At 38.3% G+C, this 27,156-nt stretch overlaps 1 protein-coding gene across 1 annotated transcript; it reads right to left on the reverse strand.

The window, feature by feature from the left end:
• PCGF6 (polycomb group ring finger 6) lies at nucleotides 1–26,661 on the reverse strand. Its single transcript, XM_068398250.1, has 10 exons — nucleotides 26,330–26,661; nucleotides 24,915–25,014; nucleotides 23,403–23,499; nucleotides 22,764–22,819; nucleotides 21,912–21,971; nucleotides 21,198–21,306; nucleotides 17,297–17,324; nucleotides 13,903–14,001; nucleotides 7,730–7,816; nucleotides 1–1,643 (listed from the first exon to the last, which is right to left on the reverse strand). The coding sequence occupies exons 1-10, from the start codon at nucleotides 26,615–26,617 to the stop codon at nucleotides 1,587–1,589; spliced, it is 981 nt and encodes a 326-aa protein (XP_068254351.1). The 5' UTR covers nucleotides 26,618–26,661; the 3' UTR covers nucleotides 1–1,586.
• Nucleotides 26,662–27,156: the final 495 nt, after the last annotated feature.

The raw sequence follows: 27,156 nt of genomic DNA on the forward strand, positions 1-27,156 counted from the left end.
TTTTAAATTGGCTAAAATAAAGTTTATTTTACTGTTACAATATATAATCTCTTATCAACACAACTCACAACTGTTTACAAAATAATGTAATTTTCTGCTGCATTTAAAACACTACTTTTATACAAACTTTAAAGGTAAAATAGGAATTTGTAGCTAGAAATTTTTGTTACATTTTTTAGAAGCATCACAAGAATTACTTCAAACAAGACTTTTTCTTCTTATGGTGTCATCTTCACACACAAAACTGAATGTTTATTGTAAAGACCTGAGGAAGGATTCATGAAAGCCGTCTTCAGACAAAGGATGCCAGTCCTTTTAGGTTGACAGTGAGCAAGTGCATTTGAGCTAACTTAGGTACTCTGAAATGCCTTACAAAGGCATCTTCTCCCTTTCCCTACACTGACTATAGGCAAAGGAGGGGGAGCCCGGTGAATAACAGTAGCTTTCATGAATCCCCACATTGATGACCCAGTATGCAGCAAGACCGTAACACACAAAGCTCTAGTCCTTAATGCTGTCCAAGAGACCATGGAAATTTTAAACCAAACAGAATTTGACGTATTACAGTTTTCACAAAACCTAGTATTTTAATACATTAAAATGAAAGTTACCTAATGTCCTCTGTGAATCTGGTAGAAACAGGCAAGTATTACATTACTCAACCCTGGTCTCCACTACTATGCACTAATATACATTAGAAAGAGTGGAAAAAGCTACCATTTTCACTGCTGCTAGGAAGATATGTGCTAAAGTGAAAGGATTTATGGCCCTGCCAGTCAAGTCAGTCGGCAGGTTTTATGACAGCAGAATCAGGCTGACAGTGATTATACAGCAAGCAGGTAGGAAGAGGTGCTACTTTTTTTTTCATGCATAGTTCAACCAGCTTACAGCCAGCTCATCTCCATTAAGACTAGAGATGCATGATCCACCATTTGGTATAAGCAAAACTACCAGCAAAAATATTTCCAGTGCAAACAAAATTGTCTTTCTTCAAGGAAAACAACTAAATTTAATGCTACTTCTCAAAAAACAATGCTTATAATCCGTCATTTTCTACCTATTTTGGTCTGCATTTCTAAAGTTCCCTTCCTCTCCCCAAATCACATATGAAGACAGATGATCACAGTACACTTTTTTTCTAGGCAAACGACTGTCTCCTCCCCAGAATAAATTATACTGCCCACTGAAGATCATCCCTGAGAGCACTGTTCTAGCTAGACACTTAGAAAGTAAGCAATACCTTATAGCTTAGAGGAAAAAAAGGCTGTTCACCCTGTGAGCTCTTCTGGTTTTAGAAAGTAAAAAAATGCAGCTTCTTTGAGCATTTAAATTCCCTGAGCTGAGTGAAATTTGAAGACAGTAATTTGTAATACAAAGCATAGCAACATCTATAGCTGTACTTACAGAAGCTATAATTTTTTACAGTGGTAATGTCAGACGTTAAATTACAAGCATACAGCAGTTAGTGGTGGTTCCTTTTACTTGCTTCCTGTCACAGGAAATACAATGGCCTTCTTTGGTGAAAAACAGCAGTGAAGAAGCTTGGTGACTTCGGATTCTTTTGCCTTCTGATATTCTAGCGATCTTTAAGTTACAGGTAGCGGAGATACCACCAGGCCATAGTGCAGTACAAGTAAACCATCCTAGAGAGAAGAGAAAGAGACTGCATCATCATACCACTTCACCTTCTCCATGAGGCATTTCTGTCACTGCCTGGTATGACAGTCACTGTGTGGCAGAACCTCAGCTTCAATCTCACTCACCAGACTGTTGCCACTTTACAGGTTCTGTATTACAATTCAGTAACAGTAGAAAGTACTATATTAGTCTAAACACAGTGTTTTGGAAGAATATATATTTTTTTATACAATAACTTGCTATCTATGTAAAAGTGCTTTTGACTGGTTGGTGAAGCCTCAACTACTCATAAAAAAATCTCCAAGCCATTTTGCATTGGAGGAAATTTAAGATTAAGAAATTGATCTCAAAAAGACTCAAGAGGACAGAATGTGCTTTTCCATGCCTCCACGACATGTTCTTTTTCTTCCCTTGGGAATTCTTTTCAGACAGTGCCCATTACCACCTCTGTGTTCTGTCTGGAAGATGACCTCTTGTTAGAAAAATAGCCTTCATTTGCCTCTAGTGCCACAAAGCTCTTTCAGCAGAAAACCACCCTCATCCCTCATTGCTGCTGTGTATAATTATTTAACTCTCTCTTCTACCATTACTTTCTTTAACTTTGTCTGGCAGCTAAATGGTGCTACTGGAAACAAAGCTACTGTTCTGGGAAGCCAAAAAGCGCAGTACGTTGTTTTCAAGGGAAAAAGAAAGTGGAAGAGCAATTAGAGTTTTCAAATGTGATGGTGAAAGAAAACAAATTCGTAACAAAGGAGACCAGATCTGCAACAGCAATACTTTGATCAATTTAGCCAACATGCTCATTTAGTAAGACCTGAAACTCTGCTTCTGGATACAGATTTTGTCATTTACTTAAAGAGAAGATTAATATTCTAAGTCAGGAAAAGGAGGCACCAAAAAAGGAGCCAATTAAAAAAAAACCTAAAAATGAAAAGTCCTAAGAATGGCCATACCACAGCAGACCAACGGGCTACCTAGCCCCATGGTGAAAGTCTAGACAAAAATACATGAAAAGGGCAAGTATGCTACCTCCCTATATAATTTTCCATTTTCAAAAGCCTTTCTCAAGAAGTTTCTGAATCTTAAATCAAAGTAGCTTTGTATCAAGTATCTTCTGATGATTTTTCTTCTGTGAACTTGGTCTGTTGCTTTTGAATCCACAAACTTCTGGTATCCACAAGTCAAATCTAAGGGAAATCAAATCCAAATGCTTTGCATCACTGGACATGGTGATGTCAGTCATAAGATCAAGACTGAAGATCCAAAAAAAAAAAAAAAAGGGATTAAAAATGCAGGCACTGAGAAAAGTGGATCAAAATATTCTTTTATAAGAACCATCAAAACCAACCAGAAGGGTCATGTAGGAAAAGAAGGACAGCACATTAAAACACCTATAGAAAAGACTATGTTCAGGCTACAGCAAATACACGTTCCCTAACACTACAGCTATAAGTGATACAAACAGCTTCAGAGCAACAGCAAATGTGCTCTGTGAGTCTCCTGCAGCCAGCTCACTAACTTTCCTTCAGCTTCTCATCCTGTTAACAACCAGAAATCCATTGCTAACTCCTAAAAGGATACAGGAGGAGACCGGAGCCTTAACTCACTTACTCAGTGCCTAGCATAAAGTGGGATGACTGTGTTGCAATATAAGATAGGATCCTGATTGTCCTCACTTCTTAGGTAGAACAGGTACTATGAAGTTACTTATGAACCTCTTGGCACTTAGTACGTTGTTATAGCTTCACAAAGGTATACTTACTCCTTGTGCCTGTTAGCTATTTCAGTAGAGAAAACAAGACACATTCAAGCTTCCTTTTTTTGAGAACTGTGGTCAAAACCAGTTTCTCCTCTACAGCAGTTTCTTAAACAAAAGAAATATTTATACAAGAAAATGCTACAATGTATTCTTTGATGAATGAGTTTTCAAGTGGTACATTTGGCAGTAGGACATTAAAAAAAATTATCTATCTACACAGGAAATATGTCTGTTAAACCAAAGGCCAAACCCACTGCAATTCCTTCTCTACAAAGAGAAGCTGAGAGTTAACGTAGTACTGGCACTGCTTACTCTGTAATTATTCAATTTTTAAGCAGTATACATTTCTATGTATGTTCAGCTGCTTTCTCTGGATACTGTTCTTAAAAGGAAATCCAAACAGAGAATGAGCTCTCACTGCTTATTACAAATCTCAAATCAGGCTAACTCAGACATGCCCAAAAGAAAAGCAAAACGAAATATGATCCCTTCTTACAGCAAAACTCTCCAGTGTCCTTTGCCACACATTTGTGAACCTGACCTAAAAAAAAGGAAAGGATCCCACCTGTTACACTCAACTATAAACTTTAGAGTGGAACTGACAGACAGAAACATCATAGTATATACATCTCTTGATGTTACAAGAGCAGCAGCAACAAAAAGTGCCCCACTTTCCAAATTCAATATCCCCACAGCAAAGAGTAAAACACTTCCACAGCAGATGTGTGCTAGAGGGTCACAGTAATTAAATTATATCACAGCTCTTACTGCCTAGCTCAGTAGAGATCAAGAAAATACAATGGCATTGGGTTACAAAAAGGTGAGAGTTACAAAGAGACCATTATAATCTGCAAGACCTCTGTGCCAAGGGCCAGAGAAGTAAAGGAAGCTACTCTCTTTAGCTTTTCCCATGTGTGAGCTCATTATATCCATCAGTGGTGCAGAGCTCTGAGAAGGCCTGTTTCAGACAAGTGAAAATAACTAGCAGCTTGGATCATGTTGCATTTATGCAGCAGAGGGGAGGAAGGTAATACAGGGAAGAAATTATATTCCCATATAGTTAATAACAAGCTTCCTTCCTCTGCTACTTGATCAAACTCTTAATTACAGGCAGATCTCAATGCTTGGTAACAGAATTGAGCCTTTAAAAAATTTCTATCAGTGTCTTTGATCTCTCCTTGCAGTAAATTTGACAAGTTTTACACTGTTTTAAAAATTAAGTCAAGTTGCTTCTTTTTATATAAATTCTGTGCAGCAAATTTTATTGTTTTGCCCTAAATTGAGCTAGAAATCCTATTTCCAGCTAATTAGAAAGATTTAATCAACCACCCCATTTCAGAAATGTTAAAATATCTTGAGATCTACAAGATTAAATAAGATTTATTCCTGATTTTTTTTCAGCCTTCTATCATCTACTCAGAAAATAACACGTTAATTGTTTACATTCAACCCCTAAAATTAGTTGCCTATTTACTCCAATTAAAACAACCCAAATAGGTTACTATGGGGCCAGTATCAGAAATATTTGTTTTACCATCAGATCACACTTGATCTTCCCACACTTGTTGGAAAGGCACATATGTTCAGCACAGCTAAAACCCTGCTAGCTTACACCTATAGAAGACTTTAATTTACTGAGGCTCTAAGGCATTGCTACACATTGTTACTCAGTAGGGAAAAAAAATCCCAACACCCAAAATCTTCACAAAACAAACCTGAACATTTAAGAACCATTCAGGAGGAGTAAAAGCCCCTAAAAATTTACAGTGATTATGGCCCAGAAAAATAAGTCACACACAATATATGTTATGCTGCATTGCATTGGAAGAAACTTCCAATGTAAATGCTGCCAAAGGATGCATGTTAAAATTAACGCCTTTAGCAAAGAGAAACTTATCTGCATTTTTAAAATCACTTTTCTCAGCAAAAAGAGTAATTGATGACATGAATGAACTTGCAAGTGAAAAATGTGATTCAGAAGAGCAGTTATTTTTCTCCTCTAACAGTGACTGTAGTCATCTAAATAAAAAACCCCAATGTTTATTCCTTTAAATGACTTTGTATTGGGTAAGCAGCTACTGAAGCTATTTTCTTAGCATGAAGCATCTACAATGAACCTCAGAAACTGGTAAATGACAAGGGCAGTTTTGAAGAGTGTTTCAGCACCCTAGTGAGAGCTGTCAGGGGCATTCCAAGCTCCAGTGCTGGTTTGGAAAGGCTGGAAGGTTCTGATAGCACAAGATGCCCTTGGAGCTTAGTGTAAAATACATCAAATGTTCCTCTGTAGTTGTCTCACTGGGCCAGGACAATTATGCCCCTCATTGAATTTCAGGTCTTGTTGAAAAAGAAACAACCCTTACCATTTTTAGACTTGACCTATTCATTTTTTTTTTTTTTTCTGGATAATTATCTAAAAACATTTTCCAAGGTTTTTTAATCCTAGAAATGTATCCTCTTGATTTCTGCAAAATAATATAATGTGAGACTATAAAACGTTAAAATATCACAAATATTTCAATATCAAAAAAGAAGCAACTGTGGTTTATTTACAACATTCTTATTGTAGCTATTTGTCTTTCTAAAAGGTTTTGTAATAAAATGAAGAAAAATTAAGGATGAACCTGACCTTTCAAATTCCCTTGCAAAAGTGACTATGAAAGCACAAGACTTCACTAAAAGCAAAGATCTTTTTCTGTCTGTTTGCCCAATAGAGCAGGCTTGTGAGAATGCATCACTAGCATACTGACTTTGTAATAATGAGGCTTGAAGCATCACGGGAGAACGTATCCCAAGACAACTGTTCTCTTTGTGGAGCTGCTGAGTGGTACTTAGCCATTAAACATAAATCAGGCAGATCATTTCTGACAAGAAATGAAATCGATGCAGTTTTCCTTAAAGTGCTTCCCCAAGAGCATTTTTCATACATGAAAAGCTTTTGTGCTAAGATGAAACCTAAAAGCATGTACATTTGACTATACCCCTGGAGTGAGAAATAAACCCCCCTGCTATTTACTGAAACTTTTAGTAGAGGGCACTTCCATCACTATGTGTTGATTGCTGCATTTACTTACAATTAACTCATTATGTTAGAAGCAAGTTTGTTACCAGTGCCGCTTCCTCCCGCTTTCTATCCCCTGCTCCCCAAAGCAGGTTAGGTTACATTGTCATTTTTTCTTCATATTATTATATAAACAGCTAAGACATCAAGTATGGCATTTATTCCCTTAGACTGCAGAAACTGAGGTACACACCACAAGCCTCAAAGATTCTTAATGTCTGCCAACGCTAGCATGAGCCACATACGTCTGCCCTGACTGTGGAGTCGCTCCTAGTGACTCAGATCAGGTACAGGTGATGCAATATTCTAAAATACCTCAAAATCAGCTTTCCACTTCCTGCCCCTGACACAGAAGCCCTCTTGTAGCATGAAAGGGCTCAGCAGGAAATTTAAATGTAAAAGATTGTGTGCATGTGTTTGCACAAACAAGTCAAGAGAACTGAATTTGCTACTATTTTAGCGTTTCTGCCATCTGCTTAGATTTCTTTCCAAATAAAATACCAATCTAAATCCTATTTCTTCCCACTGTATTAGATTAAACGTTAACTTTTCAAACTTCCAAGTTTAGATTAATATACAGTTTACCATGCATCACGATTTTACATCTATATCTTACTATGCACTGGGCAGACTACTTCATTGTTTTTGCTGCACTTCTAAAATGGTGTGACCCTTCCCATTATAAAGAGGCTTGAAAAGATTCCCAAGGAAATAAAAAAATGCTTTATTTGCAGAGTCAGCAGCACTCAAGACAGTAAGTTATCAACAAGAAATAGTTGGCTATACACTCATGCTGTGACCAGGACCAGTATAATATGCATCAAGCATATTAATTGTGTTCATTATTCTCTATCTTTGGTTTGTGCTTTTATAAGTAAGTTTATTCTCCTAACCCAGTCACAAGGCTAGCCTTATTTGGGATACTTCAGTCTTTCGATTTCTTGCAAAGATGCAATTGCCAGGGAGGAAAACAAGGAATGTTAATTGAAAGAAAGGCTGGTATAATTTATCACTGATAAGATAGCAAATTGTTTCAGAATAGAAAAAAACTCCACAAAAACCTCTTACTAAGAACATCATCAAACTATCAAGAACACTCTTAGCACATGGTATACTTCTCAATTCTATTTACAATATGAAAAACATTTTGCATAAGCTGGAGACATTTTCTAAGTGACTTCTTCAGACAAGTTGGTGCTACCTGATAGCTTAAGAAAGAAGTATTCTATTTTAAAATAGAAAACCTGGAACAAAGCCCCAGCTGCCACACGTACCTGTACTGCACTCTCTCCTATGGCTTGACGTATTTCCCTCAGTGTCTGGTAGTGTTCTAGCAGGTGATCACCACATATTATGTCTACCTGTGAAAGAACACAAACATGATCAAGTTCAACCTACCTTTGGACTAGCAAAACAGTATCTAGGCCCTTTAAATTTGATTAGAAGAATTCAATTCTAGCATGCTAGACACCAAATCCACCTTCACCTTTGTTGTCCAAATGTATTTAGCATGCATAGCACTACTGCACTGCCTTAATGCCTCCCACCCCACGCCCCTGACCTGGCGCTCACTTCTGGAACTGAGAGGACAGTTTATTGTTTCACTCCCAGTTTGGTGCATCTACTGAAAAAAGCTGTTTAGTAATAACTGTTATGAATTTAATGGGAATTTAGATCACGCATTAAAATAATTCCACAAACATCCAGAGTCATTCATCAATTGCAAAAGCGGGCAAGTTGTTTATGCTACTGACAGAAAATGAGCCATTGCTACCCTCATTCTTATCTTGAGTGAGAAAACACGTAAGTCTGCTTAATATGACTGTTTGGAAGAAGTGTTTTAATAGAAAAGAACAGCTCACTGTATGCCACTGTCAGCAATTACTTCACGAGTCCTCCTTCAAAATGCAATCAACACTTCTGTGATGCAAACAAAGGGCATACTCAGCAATTCTAAGCAATGTCCTCTACTGCAACTAAACTATGTCAATGATGTCTGCAATTCCGGAGGAGGTACTTTTGTTAAGTAACTGCCCACAAAAACAGTAATTTTGAGGAAAAAAAAGAAAACATAATGAGGTATTCTGAATTCCTTGCCTTGACTATTATGAAAAATAAGCTTCTTTATAAACTTACTATGAATTTACTGTGCATAATGTAAATCCAGTCTCTAACATTCCAAATTACAGCAGCTAACACAGCACTGTTTCTCTCTCAATTGCAGCCTGGTTACATTTTCCTTATGAGCAATTTATAGATATGGAAATGAGAGTGCTCTTATCTGTGAATTACAACGACGAAACCTCAAAATTAAAGTTAAGAGCATTGACAATGAGCTGTCCCACAGCTTTCTGCAAGGAAAACGTCTAAGCTCTGCCACTGCAGTAGCTGGGGAGCATACTGCAGTATCATTACGTATTCTGTTACATGGCCACTCTCCGCTACAGGATGCACTCTGTGCTTCAGCTATTCAGTTCCCCTGGCTTTATACTCTCCTGCATGCTGACCCACTCTCTCTCTCTTGTTCTTCAGGAAAAGATTTAAGAAGATTTACGCCTCATGCTGGCAGACTGCGTTGTTCTGAGAATCAGGAACACAGGAATTCTACTCCTTAGAAGCTCAAAAATGTCTATTTACTTTGCTTCATCATCTGTATAGTATGAGAACGATGTTCATCTTAGGTTGAATCTTAATGTGCAGGATGTCATCTGCTTAGTATTACTTCTGCTTTTAGCTTCTAGGAGAAAACCAGCAAGTAAAAACTAATCTGGACATAACATTAAATATTGATTAGATATTGATCCATATATACACACACATGCATATACTTAACATCAACATTTGATGTATTTAACACAGAACCTGAAATAAATGTATTTCTTTTTGAAAGCTGGTTACAGTTATTTCTGCTGTTTCCCATGCATTCTAGCCTCTACGGTTATTACTGCAGGAATATACACACATCCGCTTTGCTTTCCAGTGATATATGAGTTTAATTACTTTTGCTTTATAAGCTTACTTTTATAATTTTTTATACCATAAGGCATTGAAAACTCAATCCTGCTCCCACTGAAACATATATGTACACATTTTATGTATTCTATAGAAACAGAAAATCTAATCTATTTGCCCAATATAGGATGCTAACAGACATAGTGACAACTGCTGAAAATCTTTCAAAACAGAACCAGAATGCTTGTTTGAAAATATCCCACTGTTGATCCTGCTGCTCCAGTTTCAAATGGTAGTCATTAAAGATCCAGTGTCTTCTAATAAATTGAGAAGTTTTTCACATTTACTGTGTTAGAGTGCGCTGAATACCAAATGCCTAATCTCCTCATTTCAGCACCAAAGCCTGAATTTCTGCCTGCTAATTGTTATGCTAGGATTCATTCTACAAGGACAAGAGAATAAAACATATAATGAAAAAAAAAATCCCAGTTCAGTGTGAAAGTCAGCTGCAAAATGTGTGTCAGAGCAACCCTTGTGCCATACAGGAAAAAATATATTCCATTTCAAAAGAGGTACCAGCAACACAAGTGCTATGAATTTACTACAATTTCAACTGACTGGTAAAACTGAAGCTAGCTAGTACTGAGAGCTAGTGAGAGAGCAGTAAATACAGTTTGACCTTTTGCTGAAAGGAAACATGAAAGTGTAGCTGCTGAATACTCAGTCTCTTCTGTTAAAATTCTTGTTAAAATAAAGTAGCCTTTCCATTATGCCATTTATTTTCTTTAGGTGGCATGTTTGCTATTAGAGCTATTTATCTAAAAGCCACAATAACAGACAATTACAAATTAATACTCACCAAGTAAGCCAGAGATAAAAATGGAAAACTTTCATGTAAGGGACATCCCACATAAGATTCATCCCAAGGGGTAATTTGGCCCAGAAAGCAGTAGACCTCCATCAATAGTTTCTATGCCAACCCATACTATCCAGGGAAGGACAAGGAAAACTTTCTTCCAATCTTTCCCCAGGCTGCAGTTTACACACACACATGTACTTTCAGGAACACACATCTGATTACAGAATATTTCTGCTGCATTAATGCATTCATACTAGCGGAGCCACAAATCTTTCAGCAGTCCCTCTCTTGTCCTTACAGAATAAATAGCAAGAAGGAACAATGCTGCTGCAGGGTAACCTCAAAGGAAATAACAGTTTAAAAAACCACTTCTCATTTTCTCCCCACTCTTCAGCAGAACACAAACTATACAGATGTGCATCAGATGTCGAAGCCAAGTACCTAATGTATTCCAAACACCGTAGCCTGTATTTGGCTCAAATTAAATGTTACCTACTTAGCCATTACCAGCCATTCCAGTTGCTGAAAAATTATTTTCACAAATCCCCGAGAAAATTCCAACAAGAATATTCAAGACAGACCTTGTAATTAGAAATATATATAAACACATATAGAAAATTAATCTTTGCCCAAAGCATAGAGATCAAAACAAAGCACCAGAAAGAGTAAACTACAGTCTGTCAGCTCAAGTGGTAGGTAAAAATAAATGAAGCCTTAACCTTTCAGATAAACTAGGGAATCTGAATGCTAATCCATTTGCAAACTCAAATACAGAAGTCTGAAAATAATTCGAGGCCTCAGACTAGGAAAAAAGAAAAAAGGCAGTGGCTTCAAAACTGCTTTTTAGACTTTTATATATACTGTCACACATGAGTCAGATGGCTTGTTTCACATTTTCATTAACCTCAATCCAACCCACTTGTGCAGGTCAATGAAGAAGGACAAATATTAGCTAATATTCCACATGAGCAAATTAAGTCAGAGGTCCAAGTACAGTCAGTAGTTCAGGAGAATGCGTAACATACTTTCTGTCCCTTGGTCACTGAATCATTTGTAACAGGGAACAAGTAAAACATTCTCCGGTAACACTTTTGCAGACTGTCAAACTAAAGTCAGTCAGCAGGAACTCACTGCATTCACAAAATAACCACACCTAGCATCCTTACTAGAAGTTTCAACAACAGAACCAAGGATGGAATTGATATACTGAGGAGAGAAAGGAGGAAAGACTCTGTGCCCTCCTTACAGTCAAATCTTTTCAAGACCCAGGTAAGGCAAAATTAAACACTGTGGCAGCAGGCTTTCTGCAGGTAAATGTGGGAAAAAATACTGTGAATGCAGTGCATTTTAGCTCAATAGCGCCTGAAATGTGTATTTCTGAAAGAAATTTCCTAGCTTCCCAAGGGAAGCTAGTTATTGGACTCTAGTCACAGTTTGAGCACACCAAACTCATAATATTTCATATAAAATTAATTATTTTAGGTAATGAAGAACTGGAGAGAGTTAGAAATCAAGACTAAAGAAGTAATATTAAAAAGAAAAGCTTGTGTCCTAAGTTAGTTTCTCCTTTAACATACTTTGGGGAAGCCTACAGGAAATGAACCACTGCAGTCCTCAACTCTCTTCCAAATTTCTACAGCAAACTAAAAAAAGCAGCCAAGCACCCTCTACACTTATATTCTTTGCACATGTGGTTTACAACCTATTTCCCTAAACTCTTCTGCCTGTGACAATTTATATTCAGGTTCTTCCCAATTTTGTTTTACAGTTTCTGTTTTATTAGCCATCCTGGGAAGTTGGAGTAAGACATGATTCACCAGGCTTATTAATCTTCAATGACATATCTGGCATTTCTTTCTGCATCTTTATCAAAAACCATCAGCTTCAGTTCTGCGTACTACAACGAGAAGGTGACAACTCAGTACATACACTCCTTTAATCTCAAGTACCCATATGACAAAGAAATGATCAGTCAGGATAGGAAAAATACTTCCTGCTTCATTTCCCTAATGCCCTAATCTTTTAAAAATAAGCCAGAATATCTTCAAGAAATCAGTCATGATCTGTGGCATGAAAACAGACTACAGGTTTCCAGTGACCAAGAAAATACTTGTTGAAAAAAAAAAACAAAAACAGATCAGTTAAGAGAAGAAAAAAAAGGCAGCCAAAGGATCCAGCTGTAGAAGAAAGCAGATTTAACTTTCCTCCAGGCAGGCAGGGCTTGCACAGAAGAGACCAAGAGATTAGAACTAGCCAGTGATGGTGCCTTACTCCAGAACAGCAAACTGCGTACCAGCAGAGATAAAAGCGACTGGGTCAGCATCAAGCAACATATTGAGAAAGGAAGTCTATGAAATCAACTGCTTTTGAGACACAGTAACATTTACCGACTAACAGTGGATCATATCCTGTCTGGTGAAGTCCGAGCAGAAAGTAACTAATGGGGGAAAAATTCTGAAGTTATTTCTATTAGATGACCTCAGGACTGCTAAATCTGAAAGACATTCAACACACAGGCCTAGCTTGATTTTGAAAGATGGGTAACTGCAGTTTCCACTACGGATTCTCAGTGTTCCTGAAAACTGAGATTCTGATGTACTAAAGAAAACTCAAACAATCAAAACAATTCCTTCCCCTCAAGTAAACAACTGAATTAATGCAAGAAGTTTCTCTAGCCTGATTTTGAGGATACTTTTATTTGTTCAGAATATCAAGTAACCAACACCTGAAAGCTACAGAGACTCTCACTGAGAGGAAACCAGCAAATGAAAATATATTACTTCCTCAGAATGATGAATAATTTATATCTGATTTGCTTTGTCACCACTGAAAAGGTAAGCAGCATGAATAAATACTCATTACTGAGGCACAGTCATACTGTATTTTCTCAGACAGTTACTGCTGTATGAAAACACAGCCTTAACTCCAAAGCCAGCACTTAACTTCCACCATTTGCCTATTCACATCAGTATCAGCTTGATTTACCAATAATTGACAGCTTTAAGAATCATTTACACATTACAGAACTACTGCTGAAATATATTGAAGAACTGAAAACTGGTTTTGACATGCAATTTCTATCAAAATGGTTGAGAAATACGAAGTTAAATTCTTTTGTACCATATTCTGCTCCTTTGAATTCTTACTCGGAGTCACGTGCCTACATCTGCATTCATACCTTTCATTTCAACACACCCATCCACAGTTTCATTCTTTCTTAGCCCTTGTTTGCTTCTTCAACATTCAGTTAAATTTTACTTTTATTCAGCTCCTATCTCTGCCTTCACATCCTCCCACACTCAATACATTTTCATGTCTATATTGTCAGTTTTATCTTTGAAACAGCAGTATCTTTTGGTTTTGAATTTCATCTGCTGAAATCTTACATGGTACTTTAGAAACTCTATACAAATAATAAAGTATTATAATGAAAATTTAAACATGTTGCAAATGACTTGGGGGAGTTGTTCCTTGCGGATCACAACATTTCAAACGTTTCATGTGTTTAACCCTTAATGCATTAAAAAACCCTAACTTTTACTTCTAAACTCTAGTGAACAATGGAAATATTCTGTCTGAAGCGCAGGCATTATGTTGATCACAGTGAACTTTTAAGTGCCACTACAAGTGTCATACCTGACAAGTAGGGTCCAGATCCATTTTTCTTCTCAGGAATTTCTCCACATGTCCAATTGTTGCCTCCCCTGAAACACGCACAAACTTCTTTTCCAAAGGCTGCAAAGAATAAATGTAAGATTTTAAGACAATGTACATTTTCAGCCATCATCCCTCGTAAACCCCAAACCCCAGTGAAAGCCCAATATCAGAAAGAGACAGCTTAAATTTCTGGACCCTTCTCTGACCTACTTCCAGATTACTCATAGGAAAAGGACTAAATATGTATTAAGACTCCAGGTTCAAACTTCCTGCTGTTTAAAACAACATTTAAAAATAATCAGCTACTGACTTCAGTCCTATTTCACTACTGAAGTACTGGAGAATGATACTTGCTACTAATTCTGCATAGAAATCAGTATTACACAGCATTTTAAGAACTTCTGCCCCTACAAGCATTTACTCATCAGAAGCACATGAACTATTTCCTAAAGTTTCCTTATTTTCCCCAAACCAGGCTTGTGTACCAAATATGATTCAAATGATTAAACCACGTCATTTTATAATGCAAGGAGCTTAAGTCCTTTAGCATTCTAGAAGTATTATGGCTTGGGCTGGAATCAACTTAATAGTCCAAGAAATTCCAGAATCAATTAAAATACACTACTATGTAGAACACGAGGGCAAGACTGGTCTGAAATCTTTTTGTATCATTTCTAAATAGTTTCACAGCAAGGACAAGACATTTGTTATGCCAGCCTGAAAAATCTTAATGAGTTTCTCTTCTACAGATAAAATTTTAAACAGCTCACTGCTGATATGGGCAGCTAAGCAAAGAGGCACAAAGGCAGAGCAAATGATTGCATTCAGTGTGATAAATGGATTACCTTTTGTGTCAATTAATTGGATTTTTATGTTGACTTCTGAACAGCTGTGATTTACTACCCGGGTTCATTATATTCTTTCAATTTGAAAGAGGGTCAGAAGGTCATGGACTACCCTTGAATTCAATCATGAATTTAAATATGTATCCATGATAACTGTAGTTTTGGAACAATAGTTTGATTTATTCATGTACAAGAGCTAGAAATGCCAGTCAGACCTGATCCAGGGAACCATGCTGCTGCAGCAAGCTTGATGATGCTGAATTTATGCTCGCTGCATGTGTAAATCATAGTTTATGGCCACAGACATTGTAACCTGTTCTCTCCCTCCCATCCCCACTTAAAAAAAAAAAGGTTGAAAACCCTTTATATACAAAGTTTAACATCTAGTTCAGAAAAATAATAAAGATAAACAAGTAATTGAGGACAGAGTAATGCTAAAAATGGATCAGGGTATGTTTTGTGAGAAGTGGATATGAAAGAGGATTTGGAAGGTTGACGAGTAAACCTCTTGGTTATGAAGTGGAATAAAAAAGCATGAAGATAGAAGATGTAGTGAAGAAAACAAGGATAGAAAGAAAGAAGAGAGAGTGAAGCAGGGGGTTAACATACAGCAAGGAATTTGAAAATGCTGTAGAAAAATACCAGTTAAAAGATGTGATATTTCTTAAAACTCAGATGATACAGAAGTCTAAATACACACATAAGCTCAGTGGCACTTTAGTCTATGGATAGTAGGATTATTTGCAGCACAGAACAATTCACTGTGAGTAATGGTGGGCAGCCTTTCATCTTCAACATGCTCAGAACACTACAGTTAAAGTAAGCAGGAATATTTACGGTTTAAAAGGGGGAAAAAAACCCCAAAACACACTTACATACAAAAAAAAAAAAAAAATCCCTTTTCTGAATCAAACACTCCTTAATTATGTTCGAACCAAGTATCTTTTTTAAAAGGCAAAATGAATCACATTGGAATGGCATGTTTCAGAGGAAATAAGTGTTGGAGATAAATTTTTATATTACAACATGTAACTTAATAAAATGGTTGAACTGCCCTAGAGTCATTCTCATGCAGCCCAAAATGAACAGGATAAAAAACAAAGCAGAAAGAAGAGCAAATATGAGACGGGAAGAATGAGAGGTGATACAAAAGCAAGAAGATGAAAAAAGGAGTGTGAAATGTAAGGGTAAAAAGAAGAAAAAATGCTGGGTAGGCATGTGGGTGTAGCAGACGAAGAAAATTGACTGCATATATTTTCAGGAACATTGCCCCTCTTCTACAGATTTTGTTTTATGAAACTATACTCATGTTTCAACTCTTTGGGAAAATTCTTATTTCTGTATATGAAAGTTTGAAATTGCATCCTAAGCTGTGCCATACCACATGTAATTACTATTAAAAACAGCATGAATAACTGCAATAAAATCTAACAGTTCAGATCTGTGCCTGAAATATATTGATTAACAGTCAACTCAGCTGAAAACATGAAGGAAATTAACAAAATTGTACAATCAGGACAATTCATATTTAAGTTACTAACACATTTTTTTCCTCAAATTCTTCAAGAGTAAAATTTTCCTGCTAATGGTACTAGTTAGGTGTCTCTTACATTCTATTATTCTGTGCCATGCCATCTTTTAATTCGTACAATTCCAATACAATGAAAGATTAAATGCAACATATAATGAGTAATTTTAAATTACATCTCCTTCTTGCCCTTGAATAGAGTCTTGTTTTCTAAATGTTTAGCCAAAATACTGGAGTGACACACTCTGAGCATCCCTAACTACAGCATATGAAATTATGAAGGCAGCAAACAATGTGCAGTTCCTCTATGAATTTGTACCAAAGCAGCTCAGTAAGATCTGTATAGGAAGAAGAGCCATATTCTTTAGCAAGGATCGGTAACTTCTTGTTTAGCAGAACGGTCACCATTCAGACAACCACCGTTCTCGGTGAAGGGATGGAGAAAAGGATAAGCTTGCTTTCTGCTGACTAAGGAAGTGTATTGTGCTCTCTAGACAATTTGTATATATTTTTTTCATATGTTTAAGCACATAGCAATTTATTATACTATGTTATATCTCAGGCTATGCTTCCTCTGAATAACCTATGCAAGCTTTCCACTATAATTAGAGAACCTTCTTCAAAAATCAGTATTTTAGTCAATGTCTACACCTTTGTTTAGGATTCCAATAAAAGCCATAGTAGTACACCTTTTGGAGAGAGTGCATCTTTTGGAGAAAGATGTAAGAATAACAAGCTAGAAACCTAGGTGAAATTTCATCAGTATCATTCCCATTCTCCCACCAAAACTTTAATTATGTAGCCTCAGAAGCATTCTTTTCCTATTCTGTGATGCTATACAATACCAGGTTCGAAAGTACACTGTAATGCAAGGTTGGTTATTACTATGCTGATGAAAGTTCAGGCTGCGCTCAGTGTAGAGAAAAACAAACTAAACACATTCAGGTTATACATATTTGTGAAATAAATCATAAGAGAAAAATTCAAATCACATCTGCACCTTAAAATTCCCTGTGCCTTCGTTAGCTCTGAAAAACAAGAGAAGAGTAAACACAGTCAATATTGCTAAGATTAACAGTTATTAACATCCTCAAGCTCTTTAATAGTGACTTATTGATTTAGTAGTCTGGCATATCAAGTTTATTTTCCGAATCAGGCTCTTCCTTTCATTAAACTTAAATACATGAAATAATATCAGACTGAATTTATGTATCTTTTTCTCCTACCCTTTATTTGGTACTCCATTTTTCTTGTGAATTCAGGTATTTATGACTTCAAGGTTTGTCTACATGAAATGCAAAAAAAACCCAACACAGTCTAAAGCCATTTTTAACACAACATAACATTCATTTCCTAGGAGTAGGCTGTAATATTAATGCTGCTTAAACATCCATACTTCATCATCCTTGATATTTGGAACTTTAACAGACAGTACTTAAGAAGTCACTGACAGAACATGCCCAACCACTGAAGAGGCTTTCTGGGCCAGCTGTTGGCCTTCCAGACTATTTATATCACAGGATTAATGCTAATGCTATCTAGGAACTCAGGAAAGCAGCAGGTGTTTCCTGGAAGGTGAAATACACACAAAGGTGGCAAATGACCAAATTCCCAGCTGGCTTCAGCAGAGGTTCATTGGTTTGCAGTCTAAGCATATGATCTACTACCAATCATCTATACTCCACACCTCCATCTTGTAGCGCAGTGTATAAGTTTCTCAATCAATTAAGCCCAATTCATGACATTTCACTATTCTTGCATTGCATTAGCAAGTACGCCCATACAAGAGAGGAAAAAATATAGTATTTCATTGCACTGGAGAGGGAAAAATCAAACATCACTATAAATCAGCTATACTTCTACTGACCGTTTGATATAGCAAACAAATGTATGTGTAATGTTTGTGCAGACCACACATTAGCATGGCACTTCAAGTTACTGTAACTGAGTATCTCTACCTCTAAACCAGAGTTAAAAAAACTCTAAAAACTACTATCAAATTCTGCCACTGAAATGAAAGTTAAAGTTACTAAGAAGCAAACACAGAATAGCTTTTCCACTCCAGCTGTCATTTTCTTTGCTACAGTTCCACAGCCACAGAAGACTAGCTAATACACAATGTAGACACTCAAACTTCCAAAGTAACAATTTCTGCTGGCTGGTCCAATCTATTCCAAGTCTTCTTCATCCAAAATGCTTTCTTAATCTCTCATTGCCAAGATAAACTCTTTGATTTTGACCATTGAAGAGGAAAACATATTAACCTTTAAATATATAAAGTATAAAAGAAGATCAAAGGTTAAAAGTCACTCAAACAAAATGCAAAGTAGATGTTGTTAAGCCATAATTCATTTTTTGTTAGAAACATTCTGTGCTTCCCTCCATATAAGTAATAAAACCACGGTGGACAGTTTTTAACATAGTATAGATGGTATTTGCACAATATTACCTGCTTTGCTGCCAACACTGGAATGGAAGCTTGAAATAAAACTACCAGAAAAACAAATACAACACAAATTCAAAAGACATCTCGTTTCACAGACAGGCAGATACATGTTTACTAGTTTTGAGCTCTAAGTTGCCTGACATAGTCCTCTTGCTTTGAAAAAACAAAAACATACCTGCTGAGAATCATGGGAGGGGGGAAGTAAACGCAAGACTTTCACAGTGGAGCTCTAAACCAAAGTACTTTCACTACAGTGAGTTCAAACTGTATCTAATCCTGCAGTCAAGACAATCTAAGGAAGCTTTCCTAGAGTCACCAGTGTTCCAACCTGAAAGGAACTAAAATCTAATTCCCATTTTTAAAGTCATTTTACAATGAAATCATTATTGAGAAAGATGTCGGGCTGTTGGTATAAAAGTATGCTTCTACGCCCCTCCACTCTGTTCGCTCCCTCTGCCACCTGCCGGGCCAGCACAGCAGTGCCTGGTACCCATCACGGGTCCCAGAGCCAGCATCCCTCAAACTCCTACCTAGATGCTAACTTAATGACATACAGTCACAGCCAAGGCAATAAAACAACTGCATATGCATTCCTAACTCAACATAAATGTAGAGTAAATAGCATCAGATTTACTCTTTTCTACTGAGATCTTAGTCAAAGCATTTTACCTTATATATCCATTTAATCACATTTTACCCAATAGGGTAAAAAGCATGCCTCAGCACCAGGTCACCAGAACCCTATACCAATTACATCATGTGTTTTATACCACATTCATTAAAGGGAAAAAAAGCCTCTATAAGTACAATTAAAAACTATAATTTAAATAAGTTTTGAGTGCACAATACACAATGGTCACAGGCTGAACAGCTATAGAATGTCTTTGCTTTCCTCTCCCGTTCAATACATGGCTCTAGGCTTTACTTACGACAATCCTGCTCTTAATGAAAAAGCATTAATTTCCTCAGTCTCATTTCTCCAACACATGAATATGTTTCCACACCATCCTACTCGGCAGAATGGCAGTATAATACCTTGTTTAAAAAGAGGAACTTAAGACAGACTGTGTTGAAAGGTAACCAAGAACTGCAAATGCGCAATTTGGGACATACAAGATTGGATTTGTCTGCAGAACACTTGATACTACAGTTTTAGCCATGACTCCCACTGCTTTCAGCTGTGCTTGTGAGCATTCAGCGCTTCTGCAAGTCAGGCAAACAGAAAACGAACTCTGAAATAAAATCAGGTATGTGGACTCACAAGGACATTCTATAGAACAGTCAGGGATTGTTCTCTAGAGGCCTAGCTCAAAAACCTTCTCTTCTCTTCCTGCAATCCCACTTCTCACCCATTTAAAGAAATAAAAAAGCCATGTGATGGGCAACACTTAAAAAAAAAAAAAGGCAACAAACCAAAAAACCACACAACACCACCTACCTGGCCAAAATTTACCCATGGAGGAAATTTGTTCTGCACTCTGAATACACAGCGGAAATACTGGACATAACATACAGAAAGACCAGCACATAATGTCTGCGAAGAGTGAGGCTGAATCAAGATGGTATGCTTTGCTGCTAGAATTTCCCAATTTCTGATGGCTTGACTTTACATCATTTGTGTAATAGTTTGCTATGATTATATATTGTTCTCTGAACATTTTGTTCAGGCAAAGTCAGGCCAAAAGCAGGCACAATCTGAGTAGACGGATAAGAGTTGCAAAAGTCAAGCTGCTTTGCCCCAACAACCGACATTCTGCACTGTGTGATGTTGTCAGAGTGATTACAGCTTTCAATCCTTTCTTAATTACCCTCTCTCAATCACTAACATATAAACGTGCACATGGCAAAAGCAATACAATTTCTCCTTCCTGTATTCCTAATAACAACTCAAGCGTTTGGGCTGGATTTGCCCCTCACAATCCATGGCTAAAGGTGACTCCTGATACAAAAGTTTCAACGTAACTCATTAAAGTCTGGGAAACTGTCAGACAAACTTAATAGTAGACCACATTATTACTCCCACCTATAACATTTACAGGAACACTGCTCTTGCTGCCCAGGTTGTAGCTGCAGCCCCCAAGTTACATGAGCAAGTCCTAACATAGTCAGCATTAATGATATTGTCACCAACAGGATCCAAGATAGGTTGCATCATTCAGTTTACTGAGAGTACACTACTTTGTTAAAAATAAAATTAACACATGTAAGTTTTAAAACTATGCTTTTTAGGACGCTATTTTTATAGGAAGGCACCTTACACATTTAATTATCTGCACCATCCAGCTATGCATAGTTGGCTCTCACTATCGCACTGTAAGTTAAAACCAGGTCCCCATCTGCTATTCAAGATGGAGGAAATGCACATTCAGTGACAACTGAGAGCCAGTAACAGTCCAACACACACAAGCAGCACCCTCAAATCAGCTACTTGCTTTTATATTTGCCCACAACTCACCCAATGAACTCCAGAAGTATAGAGATGTCAAGTTCTGGTGGGATCTGGAACACGGAGCCCAGAACTTTTCGAGGTCTTCCTCTGCTCGCTGGAGCTGGCTGTGGGACAGCTAAAATATTCAAACAGCCAAAATGCAAACTCAACTTGAAATAAAAGCAGCATAAGAGGCTAACATGTGCCAGATGAGCTCATAAGGTAAAAGAGCCCGTGCAATTCATCCTATTTTTTTCATTACTAAATCAGCTCTTTATACACTTCATGTTGTGCACCTGAACCGGCATTTTACTAGCTTTCAGCATGGAACTTCTACGAAGAGCCATTATTTGATAGTAAGACAAAAAATAGTTAGAATAATCCCTCATCTGTCAACAGACTTTGAAGTTCTTATTTTTACTCCTTTCTAACATCTATTATTTATTAAGGGCCAGAAAATAAAATTAACGCACATTTTATATATATTTCCTGGTTGTAGGCAAAACACGATCTGTTTTAAAAAAACCCAATCACGATCTGGGTTTAAGTGCTGCCATTTCCACCCATTTTTGTAATTTGAGAACTGTGACAAGTAACAGCAATCAAACAACCAAGAATCCCGTATTTCCAATGCTACATACCTTCTTCAGTTGTGAGCTGGTATTTCAAGGAAAGCTCTTAAGAATAAATGGTATAGTAAATATTTCCTTATCAGTATCCTCTAAAGTGATTACAGCTCACCTGGTTTGGGCACTTCTAATCCTCTTTCTTTATAGAAGTCATGCATTTGTTTTTTCTCTCCTGAAAAAAACCCAACACAATACGGAACAGATTGGAATGTTATTTCAGATGCTGAAAATATCCATATAGTTTCCAATGGTCAGAGCAGTAAAAAATTTCCAAGTTTCTGCAGACCTTCACCATCACTAGTATTCCATATGAGGCTGGGACGCTTAAGATACCCAGACTAAGCGTTTATTAGTAAGAATTGGGAAGAAATCAGAGAAATTGTCCATAAATCATACTGAAACAGCTGCAAAAACGAGTATCCTTCTGGCTGTCACGGCTATTTTTGTACCATCTATAGTCCATATATCTCCACAAGATGTGTATATTTCATTCAGTCCACCCAGGTAGACTGCGCAGATTCACTGGCTCCCAAAGTTCAAGGTAAATGACACATGACAGTGAACACACCTAATATCAGAAAAATAAATGTGGCAGTGAGGAAAAAATAAAAGCATTTGAGAGAATCAGTCTTAGCAACTTTTTCTCAACTGAGGCAAGTGAACTTATTAGATGGAATAATATTTTCTGTACTTATAGAAAAATGAGGCATGACTATGAAATGTTACCCAGATGTTTATCTGGATACAGTGACACCTGTGTTGCATGAGATAGGGTACATACTGCTATCCATAATAGCATTTAGCAGCCAGAAAGGTGCCAGTTGGCACAGCTAATTCATTAGGATCTATAACCAAACGTTACAAAACTATTTTAAAGAGCTCAGAGTAGAAATGGGGCTTTGAATTACTCTGTTTTCTGTTCAGTCTTTTCAGTCTCTAGATGGTAATAAAGAAAGGGACTTACTTTCCTCCAAATTGACAACTAATTTATAGACTATGTCTTGCAGTTGCCGGTCCAGCCTATTAAAGAGAAAAAAAAAGAAAACGTCTTTGGTGCAATACAGAATGGTTTTCATTAAATTGTAACAGAGATGCCGAATATACTGTTGAAATATGACGTACATAAAGAGTGACAGAGCAGCAACTCCACATCTGTCTAAATTCATGCCCTGACAGCAGAGCTTCAACAGAAGCAGCCACATAAAGTTAAAAGCGCCACCCTTCAAGAAATCACAAACAGTTTGAGAAACTAAAACTCAATTTTCATAGTTAACCAGTATACCATGCCAACAAAGCTTCGTCTAAAAGGAAATCTAAGCAAATAGCTGAGATCTTGTATCACCTGTAACATCGAGCAAATGCATAAAAATGCCCAGGGTGGGGGGCAACAAACCCTAGAAAGGGAGACAAACTAGATAAAACAAGACATCGACTATTTTTATCTTCGCTATTGAGAAATAAACAAGGAATACAATGCATTTCTTGTAACTGTTCTTTCATTTGAAATAGGAAAGCATTACAAGTCTGTAAAATAAAACATTTAAAAGCAAGCAGCAACACTTGAAAAAAATGTAGACCTAGAAAAATGGCATGAACTTATTACCTGATATTATAAAGGGGCTGTGTCTGATGTACGACAATGTTGCACTTTGGACATCTGTTGCTATAGTAGAAGTGTCTCACTATGCAGCTTTTACAAACTGTAAAGAAAACAAACCCCATAAAAGTCCCATGTCCACTATAAAATACCAGCTGTTTAAGCAAGAAGAGCAATTACATGCAGACTTCTCAAATAAAATTTGTCAGAGACAAAATCAAGCAAGTCTTTCAACTTTCAAACTCAAGTAAACAGCAGCTCTCTGACTGTACAGGATACAGCAGTCCTCAGTATTCAATTAGGATTATTCCTACGAATAATCCTAATCCAACTCCTGCAATGGTAGGTGTTAAATATCATAATGGTGTTACCCAGAACAACAGCAGAGCTAAGCAAACAGAATACTGAGTGCTGCAGACAGTTTCAGCACCCTACAGTTTCAGTAGAAGAACCAAGGTAAGAAATTATAATTCTGTAATTTTCATTGTATTTTACATGTACTTTAAAAATTTGGAAGGAAAGCTAATGAGTGGAAATGCCTAGAATAAATAGCTTACTATCGAATCAGCTCTGTATCAGCCTGAACACACCAACATTTTCCACAACATTTATGAGAACTTCCAAGAGATCACAACAGCTGCACTTGCAACATTATGCTGTCCTTACTAACAGTTGTGCATTTTCCTAAATTACAAACTGCACTGAATATTAAATGGTATATATCAAACTAGTAAGCAGTGCCCCATAAAAGAAAAAAAAAAAAGAGAGAGAGAGAAAAAGAAGAGTTTTCCCTTTATGTAGTGTTAGTGGCTGGAAGGACTAGGCAGCCAAGATTCTTGGATTCAGGTGGGAACGTGGGTGTGGCTAAAAGAGTCAGCTTCACAGAAAAGGTTTTATTAGCTTTGAGAGAAAATAGTTCTGTTAGCAATGGAAAAACTGTTCACACAACACAAGGACTGAGGGGAAAAATAACAAGATAAGAACATTGAAATCAGTTTTTTATTAGCTATCCATTTCTATTCATCAGGTTATAGACTAACTGTTCCATGGGTGCATATAACCATTTCTGTATCTGAACTGGTATTTCCACACAGCCTCTTACTGAGTTTTGTGAACTTCCAAGCTCCTATCAGCAACAGTTCAGGAAACTCTCTAGTTCATTATGGGCAAGACCACTCAACTTTCTTTCTCAGTTACATACACAGATTTCTAGAGCCTACTTTAGCAGAAAAAAAAAAAGTATGTAGTGGCTCTGTTTTTGTTTTACTTGGACTTTATTCTTCCCTACATCATCTTCCCTCTTAACCTAGAAAGCTAAGCTGACTTCATGATTGATTGATTTCATTATTTTCTGATGCTTAAAATATCCACAAATATATTTTCCTTAAGGAACAGAATAAACATGATACACATTCACATCCAACAGAGAATTATCTTTGTGAAGCCAGAACATCTCAACAGCTGATTTTTATTTGAATTTGCAACTAAACTCTTAGAATGACAGTACTGATAACTTACAGGTGTGCAGACATTCTGTAATAGTTGTAGCATCAATAAAGTAACCTTTGCAGATGGAACACAGGATGTAAGGGGTCAACTCTGCGAGGTTTATCATACGCTACAAAGAAAGACAGTTTGTAAGAGTTTGAATACACAGGCTAAGCCATGACATTTCCTGATTGCAGCTTCCAAAATATCACAGCCTTAAACCATGAAAAAAAAATCTGGATCAACATGCTACAGAAATGGCTTTTCCTAAGAGGTCAATCTTTTCTCATACACAGCTTTTTATTCTAAAGACTTTCATCTAGTCTTCTGAACTGACTTTTTTGTGAATGGCAATCCAATCTGTTTCATGACTCATACCTGAAAAGCAAACTATAAACAATCCTTTTGGGGAAAGTTCTTTTGGATAAACTCTTTAACAGAATATCAAATAATCAGTAAGCTTGAAGTGGATACTGGTAGCAAATAATATCATTAGTTGAAAATGCTCAGCAAGCATGTTGGGGCCCCCAGTCAAGATACTTAACTAGTGCTGTCTCTTGTTTCTACACACAGTTAGGGATTATACAAATAGACGCTAAAGCAAAGACTGAAGTTTCACTGCTCTGAATTGTGGTTATGAAGGACATTTATCCGGAACGTATACAAGCAGTTTCACAACAATTTTCATGTCGTCAGTCTGCTATTTCAAAAAAGAACAGATTTATTCTATAGTGATGATCTGAGATCTGCCTGAAAGAGGTAACAGTAGATTTTTTCCTTCCGTTTCCTCTAGTCTCAAAGCCAAAGGGGCTTGCTTTCTCTCAACGACACCATTCATCTTGCCCACATGCCACCATTTACCTACCACCCTCTCAGCCATGCCAAGAGTTTGTAATGGTTTTATTTAAATGAGACAGATAAAAGGCACTTGGGTAATAATAAAAAGCCTAGTACCATACGGCTTACGCTGACTAAGCGGGCATCCAGATTTCCACCTGGAAGTTTCCAGAAGTCCCCAAAAGCATCTGAGTCAAAGTCCACTGCTTACAGGACCTGCCTGAAACCCGCGGTCTCTGCAGACGCCAGGCCTCACAGGCAGACCCTGCGTTTCGCACCCAGCCGCCTCCCCACCGCAGGGCAGGCTGCCCGCTCCGCCACCTCGCGCCTTCCTGGCACTCACACCCCCGCCCCTCCCCTCACCACCGCCCCCGCGGTGCCCTGCTCCGCGCTGGAGCCCGCGGGCCGCTCCGGTAGCGGCCGCCCCCGCCACCCCAGCCCCGCCATGGCGGCGGCAGGGTGCGCGCGCCCCCGCCTCGAGCCGCACGCGCCCGCCGGCGGCGCGGGGCACGCCGGGAGCGGGGCCTGGCGCGACAGAGCCGTTCCGCCGGCGGCGGGCGGCGCGCGCCCTCGCCTCAGAGGACATTCCCCGTCCCCCCCGCCTTCACCTCCCGGTCGTCGTCCGAGTCGAGCTCCCCATCGTCCATCCCGAACCGAGCCCCGGGGTCCCCGTCGAGCTCCTCTTCCTCCATCTCCTCTTCCTCATCGTCTTCGTCGTCGTCCTCATCGCCGCTGGACTCCGAGCGGCTCCGCTCGAACTCGAAGGGGAGGGAGCGCGACCCCGAACAGCTGGGAGCCCCCTCCATCTCTTGGTCGTCATCGGCCGCGCCCGCGCTTGCTCCATCCCCTCCCGACAGCCCCGAGACCACAGAGCCACCGTCCACCTCCATGTCCATGGCTTGGGGCGGGGAGCGGGGCAAACACGGGACCGTCTGCCGGCCGCCCGCGGGGGGCGGTGGGAGCTGTAGTCCGCCAGGGCAGCGCTCCTACGGCGCAGGCGCGGCAGCGGCGCGGGGCATGCTGGGAACTGTAGTTTCAGCGGACACGGGTCGGGCCGTTGCGCATGCGCTGAGCCTCAGCCACCCAGTAATTTTAATAGCCTGCAGCTTTCTTACGGTCTTTTTACAGTCGTCGCTCCCCCAGCTAAGAATTAAGTGACTCGCTAATGAAGCACAGGTAGACGTTTAATTTATCCCGGAAGCACGTCAATCACAAGACACCAGTTTCATTCAAAAAAAGGTTTAAATTCTGTAATATCAACGAATCTGTATTTACCAAACACGAATAAAACAAGCAATATTAGAAATGCCTGGAAAAATCAGTGTCCCAGTCGTAACTAATTTAATTCAGAGCAAGGCCGTTAGGGCACACAGTCCCAAAGTCTACTCCAAGCAGGGCACCGGCAGCGGCTTATTACCATCAAATCAATCCGTTT

This window comes from Nyctibius grandis, chromosome 4, assembly GCF_013368605.1.
Source record: "Nyctibius grandis isolate bNycGra1 chromosome 4, bNycGra1.pri, whole genome shotgun sequence".
Lineage (NCBI taxonomy): Eukaryota > Metazoa > Chordata > Aves > Nyctibiiformes > Nyctibiidae > Nyctibius > Nyctibius grandis.